Source organism: Oncorhynchus gorbuscha, linkage group LG13 (assembly GCF_021184085.1).
Source record: "Oncorhynchus gorbuscha isolate QuinsamMale2020 ecotype Even-year linkage group LG13, OgorEven_v1.0, whole genome shotgun sequence".
NCBI classification, from domain to species: Eukaryota; Metazoa; Chordata; class Actinopteri; order Salmoniformes; family Salmonidae; genus Oncorhynchus; species Oncorhynchus gorbuscha.
The window spans coordinates 68948160-68965292 of NC_060185.1; the positions used below are offsets into that span (position 1 = coordinate 68948160).

The 17133-nt window shown below is 42.1% G+C and overlaps 1 protein-coding gene across 2 annotated transcripts in view; it reads right to left on the minus strand.

Moving 5' to 3' along the window:
- The window catches only part of LOC123993407 (neuronal acetylcholine receptor subunit alpha-7-like), a 75076-nt gene extending 67627 nt beyond the window's left edge, over positions 1–7449 (minus strand). The window contains exons 1-2 of one of the 2 annotated variants that reach the window (XM_046295520.1): positions 7327–7449; positions 6832–7137 (exon numbers count right to left, since the gene is read on the minus strand). In XM_046295520.1, coding sequence (XP_046151476.1) covers positions 6832–6901 — 70 coding nt within the window. In that variant the 5' untranslated portion in view covers positions 6902–7137; positions 7327–7449. Of the gene's footprint in view, positions 1–6831 lie in introns of both variants that reach the window. The other variant, XM_046295519.1, reaches the window with a different exon arrangement.
- Between the last annotated feature and the right edge of the window lie 9684 nt (positions 7450–17133).

Genomic DNA, 17133 nt, shown 5'->3' on the forward strand with positions numbered 1-17133 from the left:
GTTGACAGTGAGTGTCATGAGGTCGAAGGAATTGTCCGTAGAGCACAGAGGCAGGATTGTGTCGAGGCACAGATCTGGGGAAGGGTACCAAAACATTTTTGCAGCATTGAAGGTCCCCAAGAAAATGGTGGCCTCTTTCATTCTTAAATGGAAAAAGTTTGGAACCACCAAGACTCTTCCTAGAGCTGGCTGCCCGGCCAAACTGAGCAATCGGGAGAGAATGGCCTTGGTCAGGGAGGGGACCAAGAACCCAATGGTCACTCTGACAAAGCTCTAGAGTGCCTCTGTGGAGATGGGAGAACCTTCCAGAAGGACAACCATCTCTGCAGCACTCCACCAATCAGGCCTTTATGGTAGAGTGGCCAGAAGGAAGCCACTCCTCAGTAAAAGGCACATGACTGTCCGCTTGGAGTTTGCCAAAAGGCACCTAAGGACTCTCAGACCATGAGAAACAGGATTCTCTGGTCGGATGAAACCAAGATTGAACTCTTTGGCCTGAATGTCAAGCGTCATGTCTGGAGGATACCTAGTACCATCCCTACAGTGAAGCGTGGTGGTGGCATCATGCAGTGGGGATGTTCTTCAGCGGCAGGGACTGGGAGACTAGTCAGGATCGAGGCAAAGATGAACGGACCAAAGTACAGAGATGAAAACCAGCTCAGGACCTCAGACTGGATGAAAACCAGCTCAGGACCTCAGACTGGATGAAAACCAGCTCAGGACCTCAGACTGGGGTGAAGGTTCACCTTCCAACTATACAATGACCCTAAGCACACAGCCAAGACAACACAGGAGTGGCTTCGGGACAAGTCTCTGAATGCCCTTGAGTGGCCCAGCCAGAGCCTGGACTTGAACCCGATCGAACATCTCTGGAGAGACCTGAAAATAGCTGTGCAGCAACGCTCCCATTCCAACCTGACAGAGCTTGAGAGGATCTGCAGAGAGGAATGGGAGAAACTCCCCAAATACAGATGTGCCAAGATTGTAGCGTCATACCCAAGAAGACTCGAGGCTGTAATCGATGACAAAGGTGCTTCAACAAAGTACTGAGTAAAGGGTCTGAATACTTATGCTGATATGATATTTCAGTTTTTTTCTATTATACATTTGCAAAAATTTCAGAAATGCTGTTTTTGCTTTGTCATTATGGGGTATTGTGTGTAGATTGATTAGGGGGGAAATTATTTAATCAAATTTAGGAAAGGCTGTAACCTAATAAAATGTGGAATAATAAAGGGCTCTGAATAATTTCCAAAGGCACTGTATCTACTAATTGTGCCCATCTATCTCTTTTAAAGTTTAGGACTCAGACTTTCACGGGTGTCCTTTTAACTGCCTGTCAGAAAGCCATTCCAAGGTGAAGAAATAAAGGATAGATTTGTTTTAAACAGCTATATGTAATACATGTGTGCTGTTCAGTAACTCTAAAGAAGTGATGTGTTCTTTAGAAGTGTTTTAGAATCCAGAGGGAATACCCCAAAACCTATTGTGAAGACAGAGAATGCATCCCAAGAGGCACCCTATCCTCTATATAGTGCACTACTTTTGAGCAGAGCCCTATGGGCACTATAAAGGCAGTAAGGTGCCATTTGTGACACAGATATAACTAATTTTACCACAAGAAGGTGGTTTCACCATTTCAAGCACATTTTTCTATATTGTGCTCAAAGCCAGTTTAATCTAGAGTTATCCTATAGTGATTTTACTAGACAAAATTATATCCAGTTGAGTAGTGGAAGGTCCAGACAGCTGTTTTGTCTTCACACATCAAAGTAAAGGTGTGCATATTCACTGACCTATTTCAGCCTGCAGCCCAAGAGAGGAGGGAGAGAGTGAGGGAAATCAGCGCTAGTGAGTGGGAGAGAGGGGCTAGTGGAGAAAGACAGTAGAGAGAGTTCCAACATAAAAACAATGCCACAAGAAATTATACATTTTACATGAGGGAGTTCAAATGTGACAGTGATTTTCTAAGGCTGACTAGATTAAGTCAGTGTGTGTGTGAACACAGTGTGAATGTCCCCCATCTATTGTGACTGTACTCCTTGCACATGCATTTGCCTGCATGCTGAAGTTAAACCAGCTGACAATGCCAGGCTTTCGCCTTTTATTAACGCACCAGCTCTCCACCATCATGTGACTGGGGTTGTAACCCTTTCTCCCACCCTGCATCACTGGGCTCACAGAGTGGGTGGGGTTGGAGTAGGGTAATGTAGCATGGTAATGGCAGTATAGGGTCTGGGGTGAGATGATGTGAGTGGTTGAAACAGTCGTGGTCATTGAGAATGACACAAACATTTATTTTCACAAAGTCTGCTGCCTCAGTTTGCATGATGGCAATTGACATATACTGCAGAATGTTATGAAGAATGATCAGATGAATTGCAATTAATTGCAAAGTCCCTATTTGCCATGCAAATTAACTGAATTCCCAAAAAACATTTCCACTGCATTTCAGCCCTGCCACAAAAGGACCAGCTGACATCACGTCAGTGATTCTCTCGTTAACACAGGTGTGAGTGTTGATGAGGACAAGGCTTGAGATCACTCTGTCATGCTGATTGAGTTCGAATAACAGACTGGAAGCTTCAAAAGGAGGGTGGTGCTTGGAATCATTGTTCTTCCTCTGCAACCATGGTTACCTGCAAGGAAACACGTGCCGTCATCATTGCTTTGCACAAAAAGGGCTTCACAGGCAAGGATATTGCTGCCAGTAAGATTTCATCTAAATCAACCATTTATCGGATCATCAAGAACTTAAAGGAGAGCGGTTCAATTGTTGTGAAGAAGACTTCAGGGCGCCCAAAAAAGTCCAGCAAGCGCCTGGACCATCTCCTAAAGTTGATTCAGCTGCGGGACCGGGGCACCACCAGAACAGAGCTTGCTCAGGAATGTCAGCAGGCAGGTGTGAATGCATCTGCACGCATAGTGAGTCGAAGAGTTTTGGAGGATGGCCTGGTGTCAAGAAGGGCAGCAAAGAAGCCACTTCTCTCCAGGGAAAAAAATCAAGGACTGATATTCTGTAATAGGTACAAGGATTGGACTGCTGAGGACTGGGGTAAAGTCATTCTCTCTGATGAATCCCCTTTACGATTGTTTGGGGCATCCGGAAAAAAGCTTGTCCGGAGAAGACAAGGTGAGCGCTACCATTAGTCCTGTGTCATGCCAACAGTAAAGCATCCTGAGACCATTCATGTGTGGGGTTGCTTCTCAGCCAAGGGAGTGGGCTCACTCACAATTTTGCCTAAGAACACAGCCATGAATAAAGAATGGTACCAACACATCCTCCGAGAGCAACTTCTCCCAACCATCCAGGAACAGTTTGGCGACGAACAATGTCTTTTCCAGCATGATGTAGCACCTTGCCATAAGGCAAAAGTGATAACTAAGTGGCTCGGGGAACAAAACATCGAAATTTTGGGTCCATGGCCAGGAAACTCCCCAGACCTTAATGCCATTGAGAACTTGTGGTCAATCCTCAAGAGGCGGGTGGACAAACAAAAACCCACAAATTCTGACAAACTCCAAGCATTGATTATGCAAGAATGGGCTGCCATCAGTCAGGATGTGGCCCAGACGTTAATTGACAGCATGCCATAGTGGATTACAGAGGTCTTAAAAAAGAAGGGTCAACACTGCAAATATTGCCTCTTCGCATCAACTTCATGTAATTGTCAATAAATGCTTTTGACACTTGTGAAATGCGTGTAATCATACTTCAGTATTCCATAGTAACATCTGGCAAGAATATCTAAACACACGGAAGCAGCAAACTTTGAGAGAATTAATATTTGTGCCATTCTCAAAACTTTTGGCCATGACTGTACACTCCTGTGGTCAGAACACCAGGAAACTCATTTACTTCCAAATGGTCTTCAGTACATCTCCCACAGCCACACTCCCTTGAGAAAATAATGTTCCTTTATGTCCTGACAAATGTTGTCGCTCCTGAACACCAACAGCTGAGTACAACATTAACGATAATGACATAGGGTCTAATCTCAGGGCTCTAGTTATAATCCTACTCTAATCCAATGTCACGCCACAATGGAATACTCTATACAAAAGTAATTTTACTGCTGCTACACATGAATGTGTATTCATATATATTGTGATTTACACAGATGTTAGTAAGATTGATTATGTAAATCCATATCTTCATAAGTCTCTTTTGTCTCAAAGGAAACAGAAATATACACTGAGTGAGATAAACCTGCTCTTTCAATGACAGACTGACCAGGTGAATCCAGGTGAAAGCTGTGATCCCTTATTTATGTCACTTCAATCAGTGTAAATTAAGGGGAGGAGATAGGTTAAAGAAGGATTTTTAAGCTTTGAGACAATTGAGACATGGATTGTGTATGTGTGCCATTCAGAGGGTGAATGGGTAAGACAAAATATTTAAGTGCCTTTGAACGGGGTATGGTAGTAGGTGCCAGGAGCACCGGTTTGTGTAAAGAACTGCAACACTGCTGGGTTTTTCATACTCAACAGTTTCCTGTGTGTATCAAGAATGGTCCACCACCAGTGGAGGCTGCTGAGGGGAGGATGGCTCATAATAATGGCTAGAATGGAGTCAATGGAATGTTAACAAACACATAAAACACATGGTTTCCATGTGGTTGGTAGCATACCATTGACTCCTTTCCAGCCATTATCATGAGTTGCCGTCCCCTCAGCAGCCTCCACTGTCCACCACCCAAAGGACATCCAGACAATTTGACACAACGGTGGGAAGCATTGGAGTCAACATGTGCCAGCATCCCTGTGGAACACTTTCTACACCTTCTACAGTCCATGCCCCAACGAATTGAAGCTGTTCTGAGGGGGAAAGTGAGGATATAACTCAATATTTGGAAGGTATTCTTAGTGTTTTGTACAATCAGTGTATGTTCTCTTTCATAGAGTTATAGAGTAGTGCACATACAGTACCTTATGTACATGGATGTATACCATGCCATGCCATGGAAAGCTGCCATGCTGCTACTGGACTGAACTGTATGTCTTCCTGCTATAGATGCTCGTCACACATGTATAAGCATCATTTAGTTACCCAAATCAATAATGCACAGGATGAAGCAGGAGAGTTTGAATTGGCATAAACTAGAGATTAAAGAAAGTGGGAGGACTAGAAAGTCTCTCAGGAGTTACTGCTGACCATGGGGGGAAGAGAGAGGGAAGAGAGGAGGAAGGGTGAGGTGCTGCATAGGAATCAGAGAGATCTCATTTATGGACTGATGCCATGCAACTCTTCATACCATATCGAGAGAGGTCCTGGAACAAAGGTTAGAGGGAAACAATAAAAACAGAATTTCAATGGAAAAAGTTAAGATGTCTTTATTGCGCCACAGTCACTCTTACTCTTCAGATGCATCTCATAGAATATTGTTTTAAAGTATTGTAAACTAAGATTGATTGAAAGTAGATCTGTGGTGCTGAAAGACATTATTGAATGTTGATGTGTAAATTATTTGATCACCAACACTTGCCTGTATGCGTTGCATGGCCTCATGCACAAGAGTGCTAGTCTGGCTGATACCTAACTTGAAGTCTTCCTGACTTCAGAGTCTGGAAAGGCTCCATGATGTTGTAGGCAAGATGCGCAGATAATGAAGGAGGCTGTGCTTTTTTACCAATTGGTTCACCTCTGTGTCTTTCTCACTCAAACACTCGCATGGACAGCCCCAGAGTGCCACCCCCTTCCAACACAAGTGTAGGATTTTCAAACGAGAGGTCTAAAAATATATATATATATATTTGAGAGAACCAAGCTCAAGCCAACTTCTGTGTAAATACTGCACTTTTACAACAGGCTCCTGTCCAGACCGATTTGTCACAGCTCCCCACCTGAGCCACCTTATTCAGGCTACAACAGTGCCCCATCAGACCGGGAATAAGGAGTTGAATGTCTAGAAAAAGATAGTCTGCTTCATCTATCAATAAAATGGTTATGAAGACCGGACTGTCTGTCAGACATTGGCAATCGTAGGACAAGTCTGCCTGAGATCAAAGCCCTGTCTCTCCCTCCATCCCTGGCCAGTGATGTGAGTGGAGTAGGTAGTTGAGGACAGGGAAAGTGTCTGTGTGCTGGACACACACAAAGAGACAGAGAAACAATGCACAGAGACAGTAACACGCAACACACTGGAGAGATGCCTCTATGCCAATAAACCTCTGTAAACCCTGTGCTGTGCTGCGTCACAGTATATAAAGTAGACCCAGATGCCAGGGATGATTGGGGGGGGAATGGGGGGCTTTAAGAACAAATGCATCATCCCTATGAATAAGCACAACACACTGTGCACATACACTTTTAACTATTTTAAATTAACAGTAAACGGCATCCGACCTGCATATGCATTAGGTTATATGGTATATTATGCCTACTGTATAGAATAGATGACATAATCCTACTGTAGATTGCCACAGCACATGAATGAATCCGACTGCACTGTGACATGAAATGAAAAGACACTTTAAACCTAGGCTATTTAGAATAATCCATCAAAATACAAATTGGCCTACTCTTTTCCCAAAACTAATCACTATGTTGGATCACAACTGTATTTGTGTTTCAATCCACTATCACAGGTAACGTTAACTGTTATTTTGAGATTTTAAAAAATCACTTTCCTGTCCTCTGTGCTTTTATTTCAAACGTCAAAATCGTGCCCAGAATTACATGGAAACCGGAAACCTACTTTGTTGTGTATACCCAAAATTCAAATTAGAGTATGTAGCCTATCACTGAGGGTTAGCATTCACACCACATTCCCTCTAAACAGACATGAAACACAGTTCGACAGAGAGAAGTGGACTCGGAGCCAGCCATACCTTTGAAAAGGACCGCCATGCATAGATAGATCCCAACCGAACCTTGTCCAAAAGACTTTCGGCACCGCATCCTTTCGTTCACAGGAATCCGACGACCCTCGAGCCTTCACTGGCGGCTAGAGAGTAAGCGCTTGTTCAGCCAGGGTGTGAGCATTGGGCTGGGGAGAGTTGGAGAGTGATGGGCTGATGAGAGGTGGAGAGTGATGGGCTCAGGAGAGGTGGAGAGTGATGGGTTGAGGAGAGGTGGAGAGTAATGGGCTGGGTAGAGGTGGAGAGTAATGGGCTGAGGAGAGGTGGAGTGATGGGCTGGGGAGAGGTGGAGAGTGAATGAGTGAGATAGAGATAGTGAACAACATTTGCGCTTATACGATTGTTAAAAGAACATTCTCATACACCCTGGCGCATTCTCGGAGCATAGGCTACAGTAAGAAAATAACTTTTACGCATAACAAAATACTACTCGCGGTCCGAATACTCGGACTTTGTGAATCTTACACTGATAAACTTGTGGCTGTGGTCGCGCTGTCTCTCTTGGCGCGCGCTCACCCGTTTCCCGCCTCGTCTGCTCCTTTGGTCTGCTCGAGCGCAATCCTCGTGACACTTTTTTTTAAATCGACGAGTGGCGGACCGCTGAGAGCTTCCAGAGAGGTCTGACCCTCTGTCTAGGTCAGAGCCTGAGAAAAAACATCAACATTTCTCAAATATATATTTTTAAACACGCAGACACAAAAGTTGTGTTAACAGTTAAAACTGTACATTGATCATAAATGTTGTTCTGAAATGTGTATAACAATGTGGTGATATTTTACGCAAACCCCTAATAGGCATAAATATTTTACAAACTCAAATAAACTTGAGACCGACTCCAATAACTGTATACATTATGTGCAATTGCGCAAGTCGGCTATATTCAAAATTCTCAAATATGTAATCTAAAATTAAATCTAAACATTTATTACATTTGATTGTTTTCCTGCAGGTGTATACAACCTACTCCATATAGAACATGTTCCCAATTTAGAAGAAAAAAAACAAGATGTCTTCATTGCACACTGTATATCTTCACACCCCAGAGTTAATATGATATGATATACTTTATTGTCCCGAGGGGAAATTTCACTTGGACAATAGAGAGTGCTGCTGCTTCAACATACTGTAAATACATAAATACATAGAATTATCATACACTCCCCTCCCCACCCACACAAAAGTTTAATAAATTAATGTCAGGTGGCAGGTAACATATAAGAGCATTGGGCCAGTAACTGAAAGGTTGATGGTTTGAATCCTAGAGTTGACTAGGTGAGAAATCTGCTGATGTGCCCTTGAGCAAGGCACTTTACCCTAATTGATCTGGATAAGAGCACCTGATAAATAACTCAAATGTCAATGTAAAAGAATGTCTAGGTGGCAGTTCCACATGATGAAAGCCAGGCTCCAGTCTGTCATTGCGTCTGACTCCCCTGCTGTAAAGCAGTTTTATTGACAGGGGGACAAACAAATGTTTATATCTGTTCAGCCAGCTTATAACACCTCCTTGATGGCATCAGCAGGAACTCTAAGTTCAGTGCATGTGTGGGGTCCGACATGACCTTTCTGGCCTGTCTGATGATGGTCTCCTGGAAAGAAGAAGGAAGTGTCATACCTATAATCTTCCCTGCTGTCATGTTCAGTCTCAAGATTTGGGCTTTGAGCTGCACGGTCAGGTTACCAAACCATGTAACAATGCCTTGGCACAGGTGTCAAACTAATTCCACAGAGGGCTGAGTGTCTGCGGGTTTTCGCTCCTCCCTTGTACTTGACTATGGTCACAAATTAGTAAATAACTCCCCTCAGCTGGTTATCTAGGACTTAATTGAAAGGAAAATATGTGACAAGCATTGAACATTGTTCATCAATAATTCCCAAACAAATTTATTGAGCATGAGTAATTTTGACATGGATAATTTGCCCTAAGAGTTGTGCAAGATTAGTAGAATCTTATTCAAAATTATTCACAGCTATAATGGCTGCCAAAGGTGCTTCCACCAAGTATTAACTCTGGGATGTGAAGGCATAATGCAATCAATACATTTTAATTTATAATTTTTTCATAAATTTGTCAAATTTTTCTAAAATATTTCTTTCACTTTGAGAAAGAGGAGTACGTTCCATTTTTAGATGTAGTTTTTATTAAGGCAGCAAAATGTAAAGACTGCAAAGGGTTTGCAATCGCGTCTCCATTACGGTCATTATCATATCATTTTTTATTTAAAAAATGCAATAATCAATTATAATGATCGATATCAATGATTTATATATTTAATAGGCTATAAAAAACATCACATTTTTGATATCGATAATTAAAATGTTGATATAAAAAATTGAATTATTTATAGGAAACATTTGATTGTTGATATAAAAAAATATATATTGATGTAAAAAAAATATATGAATATATGTTAAAACAACTTTTCTCTACACTGTAGGCTTCACATCTGCTTGCATTTATATTTTGTATGTTTATTTTCTGTAAAATATGTAATTCAGTGCTCATCAATAAAAGAGACCTTGGTCTTAGTATGACTCCCTGATAAAGGTTAAATAAAACAAATACAAATATATTTGAAGGCTGACATGTTATTTCAGAATGCAGGGAGTAGCCTACCTCTTTTCCACAGATTAAAAACAGTTTACACACACTTGACTTCATCATACAAATAGCATGCCTTCAACAAAGCCTATTTCTAACTAGTGATGAAGTATCCACTAATAATATTATATTGACTATTTATTTCATAGAGGGGTGTTTGAAAACATGCAGTTCAATGTTGATGTATACTATAGCCTATGGTTTTTGAATGGTGGTCTCAGGTTGGGTGAGGGAGCGCATGTGTACATCTTTCGTTATTTCTCACAAAAATATAATCTAAGAATGGTCTCAATTTAGAGCCTCTAACCCTGCCGATTAGACTGGTAAACTCATGGGTAGGCCTACACTCGCTATGGCTGACCTGGTATTGTGCAATAATTTTTATGTTCATTTAGAATGTTCTATCAACTGATGTTGGATTGCAATGCACTGTAAACCCCAAGCCATTTTAACTCAAATACCTCTACTTAGTTGAATTAAAAGTAAATGAAAAAGCATTATAACCTAAAAATGTTTATGTGGTACTGACTCAAAACTAAATGAGAAGTCACATCAACTCTATTTGTTTAAGTTATGATAACAAATGAACTTTTTCCCAGCATACTCTACTGCAGGTAGATTTTGTGGATATATATATAGTATGAGTCATAATACCCATTAAACCCAAAACGTTGGTTTACTTTAATGTAACTGTATGCTAGGTGGTGTTAATAGCAACTGGCTGACTCACTCAGTGCTAACATAATGTTAGCAGGCTGGTAGGGGCTAAAATTAGCAGGCTGGTAGGGGCTAACGTTAGCAGGCTAGTAGGGGCTAACGTTATCATGCTGGTAGGGGCTAAAGTTAGCAGGCTGGTGGGGGGTAATGTTAACAGGCTGGTAGGGAGTAATATTATCAGGCTGGTAGGGGCTAATGTTATCAGGGTGGTAGGGAATAATGTTAGCAGGCTGGTAGGGGCTAAAGTTAGCAGGCTGGTAGGGGCTAATGTTATAAGACTGGTAGGGCTATCGTTAGCAGATAAGGGCACTGCGTTCATCCACCTCTGGCCTGCTCGTCTCCCTACCACTGAGGAAGTACAGTTCCCGCTCAGCCCAGTCAAAACTGTTCGCTGCTCTGGCTCCCCAATGGTGGAACAAACTCCCTCACGACGCCAGGACAGCGGAGTCAATCACCACCTTCCGGAGACACCTGAAACCCCACCTCTTTAAGGAATACTTAGGATAGGATAAAGTAATCCTTCTCACCCCCCTCCCCCCTTAAAATATTTAGATGCACTATTGTAAAGTGGCTGTTCCACTGGATGTCATAAGGTGAATGCACCAATTTGTAAGTCGCTCTGGATAAGAGCGTCTGCTAAATTACTTAAATGTAAATGTAAATGTAAATATATATATATATATATATATATATATATATATATATATATATATATATATATATATATATATATATATATATATATATATTTGTGTGTGTGTGTGTGTGTGTGTGTGTGTGTGTGTGTGTGTGTGTGTGTGTGTGTGTGTGTGTGTGTGTGTGTGTGTGTGTGTGTGTGTGTGTGTGTGTGTGTGTGTGTGTGTGTGTGTGTGTGTACATTAAACACGTTCACACTGCACCATAGCCCGGGGCTAAGCGAGTGTTCACACTTGCACATTCTACATTATAGTTGATCAATTTTAGTTGTTTGCAAACTAAATTGCTTCTTGATTGTTTTGTGAAATATCCCCTTGCCATTCATAATCAACCCATCTGCAACTTGGTTGCATCCAGTTGAAGCTTTTCAACTATGTGCAACTAGTTGGAAACAACAGCCAATCAAAACAAACATTTTTGTCACAAGATCCAAGGTTCAGAATTCAAACCCAGTTGTCATGTCAACACAGATGTCTGTGCTGCTCAGCACAACCCACAATCAGCATTGACAGAACATAGACTAGCACAACAGGAGATGTATGCAAATGATTGTACATGGTTTAGCAGTCAATAAATGTAATTTTGAAGTGAATCCAAACATCTCCCTGACCAGTTTCAACTAGAATTGGTCACCATGAACTGTGCTAGCTAGCTTAGTTTGAATGTTACCAGAATTTTGCAACCATACATGCAGGCCTGATGTGGCCTGTAAATCATGAGTTTTAGGCCACTGTATTAGGGTAATGCTAGGCCTCAAAATAAGGCCTTATGAGATATGTAATGTTTTGTCAAAAATTTGTTTATTTGTTTATTAAAATTAATTTAATTATAATGCTAACATTTACCTAGGAACTCACTTGGTGAAGGCCACAGGACTGAAAATAAACTAATTCAACAACCATGTCTCTTTCACTAACAAATACAGTCATGGATGGTAACTACAATTCATTTGAAAAGGCAAGGCACACTGGGGAATTAAATTGGAGGCGTGGCTTAGTGTGGGGGCGTTACTAAAAATATTCAAGCTGATACAACTCAAATCTGAACCCCCTAGGGTCACAGTGACTCGATCAGTTTGAGTAATAACTCCAAAATCACTTTAAGTAACTGTACTCATATATATTCATTCCAAATGGTTTCCTCAAAAGTTTTGAGTAATGGCAGCACATTGGACTTTACAGTGAGTGCGTTCGTGGATTCACTCTGGTTGTCTACTCTGATGTCAGAGCATTCTCGTCTGAGTGTGCCAGAGCGTAGAATAACTGATGAATTTACGAACATGCAACATCCGCTGATTATGATCGGTGTCAGTAAACGTCAGCAAAAACACGTAATTAAATTGTTGCCAGCAGCACAGTTAGTCACTAAAGGCTCTAGGTAACATGAAAACAGCCTAACCAGCTCTGCTAGGGTGAGTAAAATGGTCAGAGTGAGGTGTTCTATCATTTGTGTCTGGAAGTAGCTAGCAAGCTAGGCAACTTTAGCCAGTTAGCTTTTGTGCTTGACTCCCGTCGTGAGGTGAGAACGCTCAGATCAACCCTACTCCTCAGCCAGAGCATCCAGTGTGCGCTCTGAACACTGAGAGCGAAACGCTCTGAATTTACGAATGGACAATCTGACAACGTTCTGAATTTACAAACGACCCAGAACGCACTCTGACACACTGGAAGCAATTTACGAACGCACCCAGTGTGGTAATGTAGAAGTTTCATCCATATTATGCTAACTGGTGTGGCTCATGGAATGGAATATATTTTTTGTAATGTCAGTTGAGTTGACTCACTTCCTGCTTTTACTTCCTGGCATAGTTAAACCCAACATGGCTGCCAGTCCACCCATTATGCCATCATTGACTTGAATGGGGACGGACATTCTATTCATTCTATCTCTGTGGTTGTGGTACTTGGCTTCAACTCTTTACAGAGCATGGGACTGAAGGCCTTAAGGGTCAACTGCAGATCTCTGAAGACCTCCTCAATGACATATATGCAGAATTGGACAAATGTGGACATGTGCTGCCCAAGCCCGTCCAGAGACTTCAGACCACGCCTACCAACCACATCCAGACTGAACAACCACCCTTCAGCATGCCTACCACTATCACGGGAGTCTCCTTGCAAAACACTAGAGACACTGTGGATCCATGAACTTTACATAAACCTTTCAAGAAAGCCAGGAGTAGTGCCCAAAAGTGTATGGAAGTGGATAATCGAGGCATGCAGAGCTGATTTGATGCCAAATAAAGGTCATTCCCCCATTCACTTCTTCTCTCAGGCCGACTCTTTTCTCTGTATATATCAATGATGTCAGTCTTCCTGCGAGTGATTCTTTGATCCACCTCTACGCAGACGACACCATTCTGTATCCATCTGGCCCTTCTTCGGACACTGTGTTAACAAACCTCCAAACGAGCTTCAACGCCATACAACACTCCTTCCGTGGCTGCCAACTGCTCTTAAATGCTAGTAAAGCGAAAAGCACACTCTTCAACCGATCTCTGCCCGCACCCGCGCGCGACTAGCATCACTACCCTGGACAGTTCTGACTTAGAATATGTGGACAACTGTAAATACCTAGGTGTCTAGACTGTAAACTCTCCTTCCAGACACACATTAAGCATCTCCAATCCTCCAATCTAGAATTGGCATCCTATTTCACAACAAAGCCTCCCTCACTCATGCTGCCAAACATACCCTCGTAAAACTGACTATCCTACCGATCCTTTACTTCGGCGATGTTATTTACAGAATAGCCTCCAACACTCTACTCAGCAAATTGGTGGCAGTCTATCACAGTGCCATCCATTTTGTCACCAAAGCCCCATATTCTACCCACCACTGCGGCCTGTATGCTCTCGTTGGCTGGTCCTCGCTACATATTCGTTGCAAAACCCACTGGCTCCAGGTCATCTATAAGTCTTTGCTAGGTAAAGCTCTGCCTTATCTCAGCTCACTGGTCACCATAGCAACACCCACCCATAGCACGCACTCCAGCAGGTATATTTCACTGGTCATCCCCAAATCCAACACCTGCTTTCGCTGCCTTTCCTTCCAGTTCTCTGTTGCCAATGACTGGAACGAATTGCAAAAATCACTGAAGTTGGAGACTATATCTCCCTCACTAACTTTAAGCGTCAGCTGTCAGACCAGCTTACCGATCACTGCACCTGTACACAGCCCATCTGTAAATAGCCCATCCAACCAACTACCTACTGCATCCCCATATTTGTTTTTTGTTTCTGCTCTTTTGCACACCTGTATTTCTACTTGCACATCCTCATCTGCACATATCACTCCAGTGTAAATTGCTAAATTGTAATTACTTCGCCACTATTGGCCTTACCTCTTTACTTCATTTGCACACACTGTATACAGATTTTTCTATTGTTATTGACTGTACGTTTGTTTATCCCATGTGTAACTCTGCGTTGTTGTTTTTGTCGCACTGCTTTGCTTTATCTTGGCCAGGTCACAGTTGTAAATGAGAACTTGTTCTCAACTAGCCTACCTGGTTAAATAAAGGTGAAATAAAAAAAATGTTAAAAGCAGTCTTTGCCGTAGAGAACAGAGAAAAAGCTGCAGATGCACAATTTAGCTGTCTGTTTTTAACTTTGACGCCAGCCATCAAAGAACAAACGTATGTCCAGCTATCTTTCGGGTCCATTATACACGGCTGGTCAGCAGGACTGATTTAGGACACCAAAGGAGACATCTCTGAGACCTTCATTCCTCCTGCTGGATTCTACCGCATTGGTCTGAATAGTCTGGGACACGTTTTTATCAATGGGGAACACATCAGGATCCTTGAGTACAAAAAAGTCACTGATATTCAAGTCTATGCCCATCTACTGCATAACATTCTGAAAGCCATATGTTTCTTAGAGCTTGGTGAGAGCGTGATTGTCCTATTTTGCATACAGCTTTCCCATAACAGTCTGGGAATGGTGCAGGATACCCAGCTAGCACATACCATTCTGCGAGCCATATAATTCTTAGGTGGGAATTTCAGTACTTCAGCATAACATTTCCTACAGATGGTCAACAAAACTCTCTGTATCCTCTATTTATAAGAGTGTTGTTTCCTGTTAAATGGGGTCTGTTTGAATAGACTAAACTGCTTTGCATGAGTTTTTTTTAAACATGGCATGCTAGCTCTATCCTAGTGGCGCAGTGGACTAATTCCATGGATCGAGAACAGAAGATCATAGATTAATGCCTAAGCAAATTCATTTCCATTTGTCCCATCTGTGCTTGACGTTCAGAAACAATGAACCCAAACCAAGCTAGCAGTGTTATTAAAAGTCTTATCGAAACATTCAGTGAACGTTTTAAAGAAGTTATTAAAAAAACTCCAAATAACCTATAATTTCCATTCTCAGAACGTTTATAAAATCTCCCAGGAAAACTTTCATAGCAAAATGTTCTCAGAACCTCCCAGAACCTCGACTTTTATGGTTCCCAGAAAAGGCAGAATTTACACCTCCATGCTCAAAACATTTAAAGAACGTTCAATTTTTTCATTCCCAAAATCAATGGGAAACCAAACATGTATGTTCCAAGGAACCAAATGTGCTAGCTGGGTGTGGACCCTCCCCATCATGGTCAGATGTTCTTTCCATGATCTCATTGTTTGAAGCTTCTTGTTGATTAAACAGTTGATTGCATAGGAGTCATTTGGGCATTTTTTTTACAAGAAAGGTTTCAAGGTCTTCTACTTCACTAACCATACATCATGTGGGTCTTTCTGTAAATTAGGGTGCCAGTGATGATTTGTTGTAGTGGACAACTGTTTAGAGCTGTTACAAAGTCATTAGGATATAAAGGGGGAACCTGGGTAAGCCTAATATTTTCACAGCTGAAGAAATTTGTAGCCTAAAGAACTTTTGTAGCCTAGGCTAATGAAAAATTGAGGAATGGAGTAAATAGTCTGGAACACCTAGGCCTATAGGTTTTTTTGTAATACTACCAAGCTTTGGCCAATGTAGCATGTTATGGCAACGTGTATCAAAGTGATTTTTTTGCCATCCTGGTATTAATCAACTTAATTTAGGTCTGTTTATCTTACTTTTGCCTCAGCAGGGCTTGTACAGTAATCAACTGACCTATTTATGCTGTTCCATAAATAATTTCATCAGGAATAGAATCCGATAAGCGGTGAGAGGGAAACACTGCGCAATATACCAAATGTGCTCTCTCTCTTTCTTTATCTCAGGCTGGAGTTGCCCTGTGTACTTTATTTTGTGTTATCATAGATCTTCTAGAGAAAAACGAAAGTGGCATGTTTCTTCTGGCTATTTTCCAGTTTGGTTGTATTGATACCAGCAGGATGGCTTGTTTTTGTGTGCACACTGACAGACAAGCACCATGATGCCCGGTGCACACAGACAGTAGTAGTGAAACAATTGGGGGGAGTAGGAGCCAGATGGAGTAGGAGCCAGATGTGACGAGAGTGCTGTGCAACTGACTGGTGCAACGAAGTCTGGAGTTGATAGATGATGAGTTCTCTCTTTGTCTCTGTCTGCGTCCTGTCTGTCCTGTCTGAATCTAGACCTCTTTTGTAGGTCTAAATTGCTCTGTCTTGTCACCACCTGGGATGTGGCAAAGTGTGTGTGTGCGCCTGTTTCCTCTTCTAGTGTCATTAACGCACCAAACACCAGGAAAATTCGTCCCAATTTGCTCCCTCCTCCGCGTGTCCCCTTGTGTGTGTGTGTGTGTGTGTGTGTGTGTGTGTGTGTGTGTGTGTGTGTGTGTGTGTGTGTGTGTGTGTGTGTGTGTGTGTGTGTGTGTGTGTGTGTGTGTGTGTGTGTGTGTGTGTGTGTGTGTGTGTGTGTGTGTGTGTGTGTGTGTGTGTGTGTGTGTGTGTGAGAGGGGGGAGATCAGGTGCTTTATAGAGGTATAGAGAAAGAGGGGGAAAACATGAGAGATTAAAAGTCAGATAAGTGAGAGAATGAGTGAGGTGGAAGAAGGGAGGAGAGAATGGAGGTAGGGAAGAGAGAATGAGCAAGGTGGAGGGAGGGAAGAGCCTAGTGTGTGGTCCACTTTCCATTAGATTAGTGTGTTGTCCACTCTCCAGTAGCCTAGTGTGTAGTCTATTCTCCAGTAGCATAGAGAGTCGTGTACTCTCCAGTATCCTTGTGTGTAGTCCACTCTCCAGTAGACTAGTGTGTAAGTCCACTCTGCAGTATCCTAGTGTGTAGTTTACTCTCCAGTACCTCATGTGTAGTCCACTCTCCAGTAGACTAGTGTGTAGTCCACTCT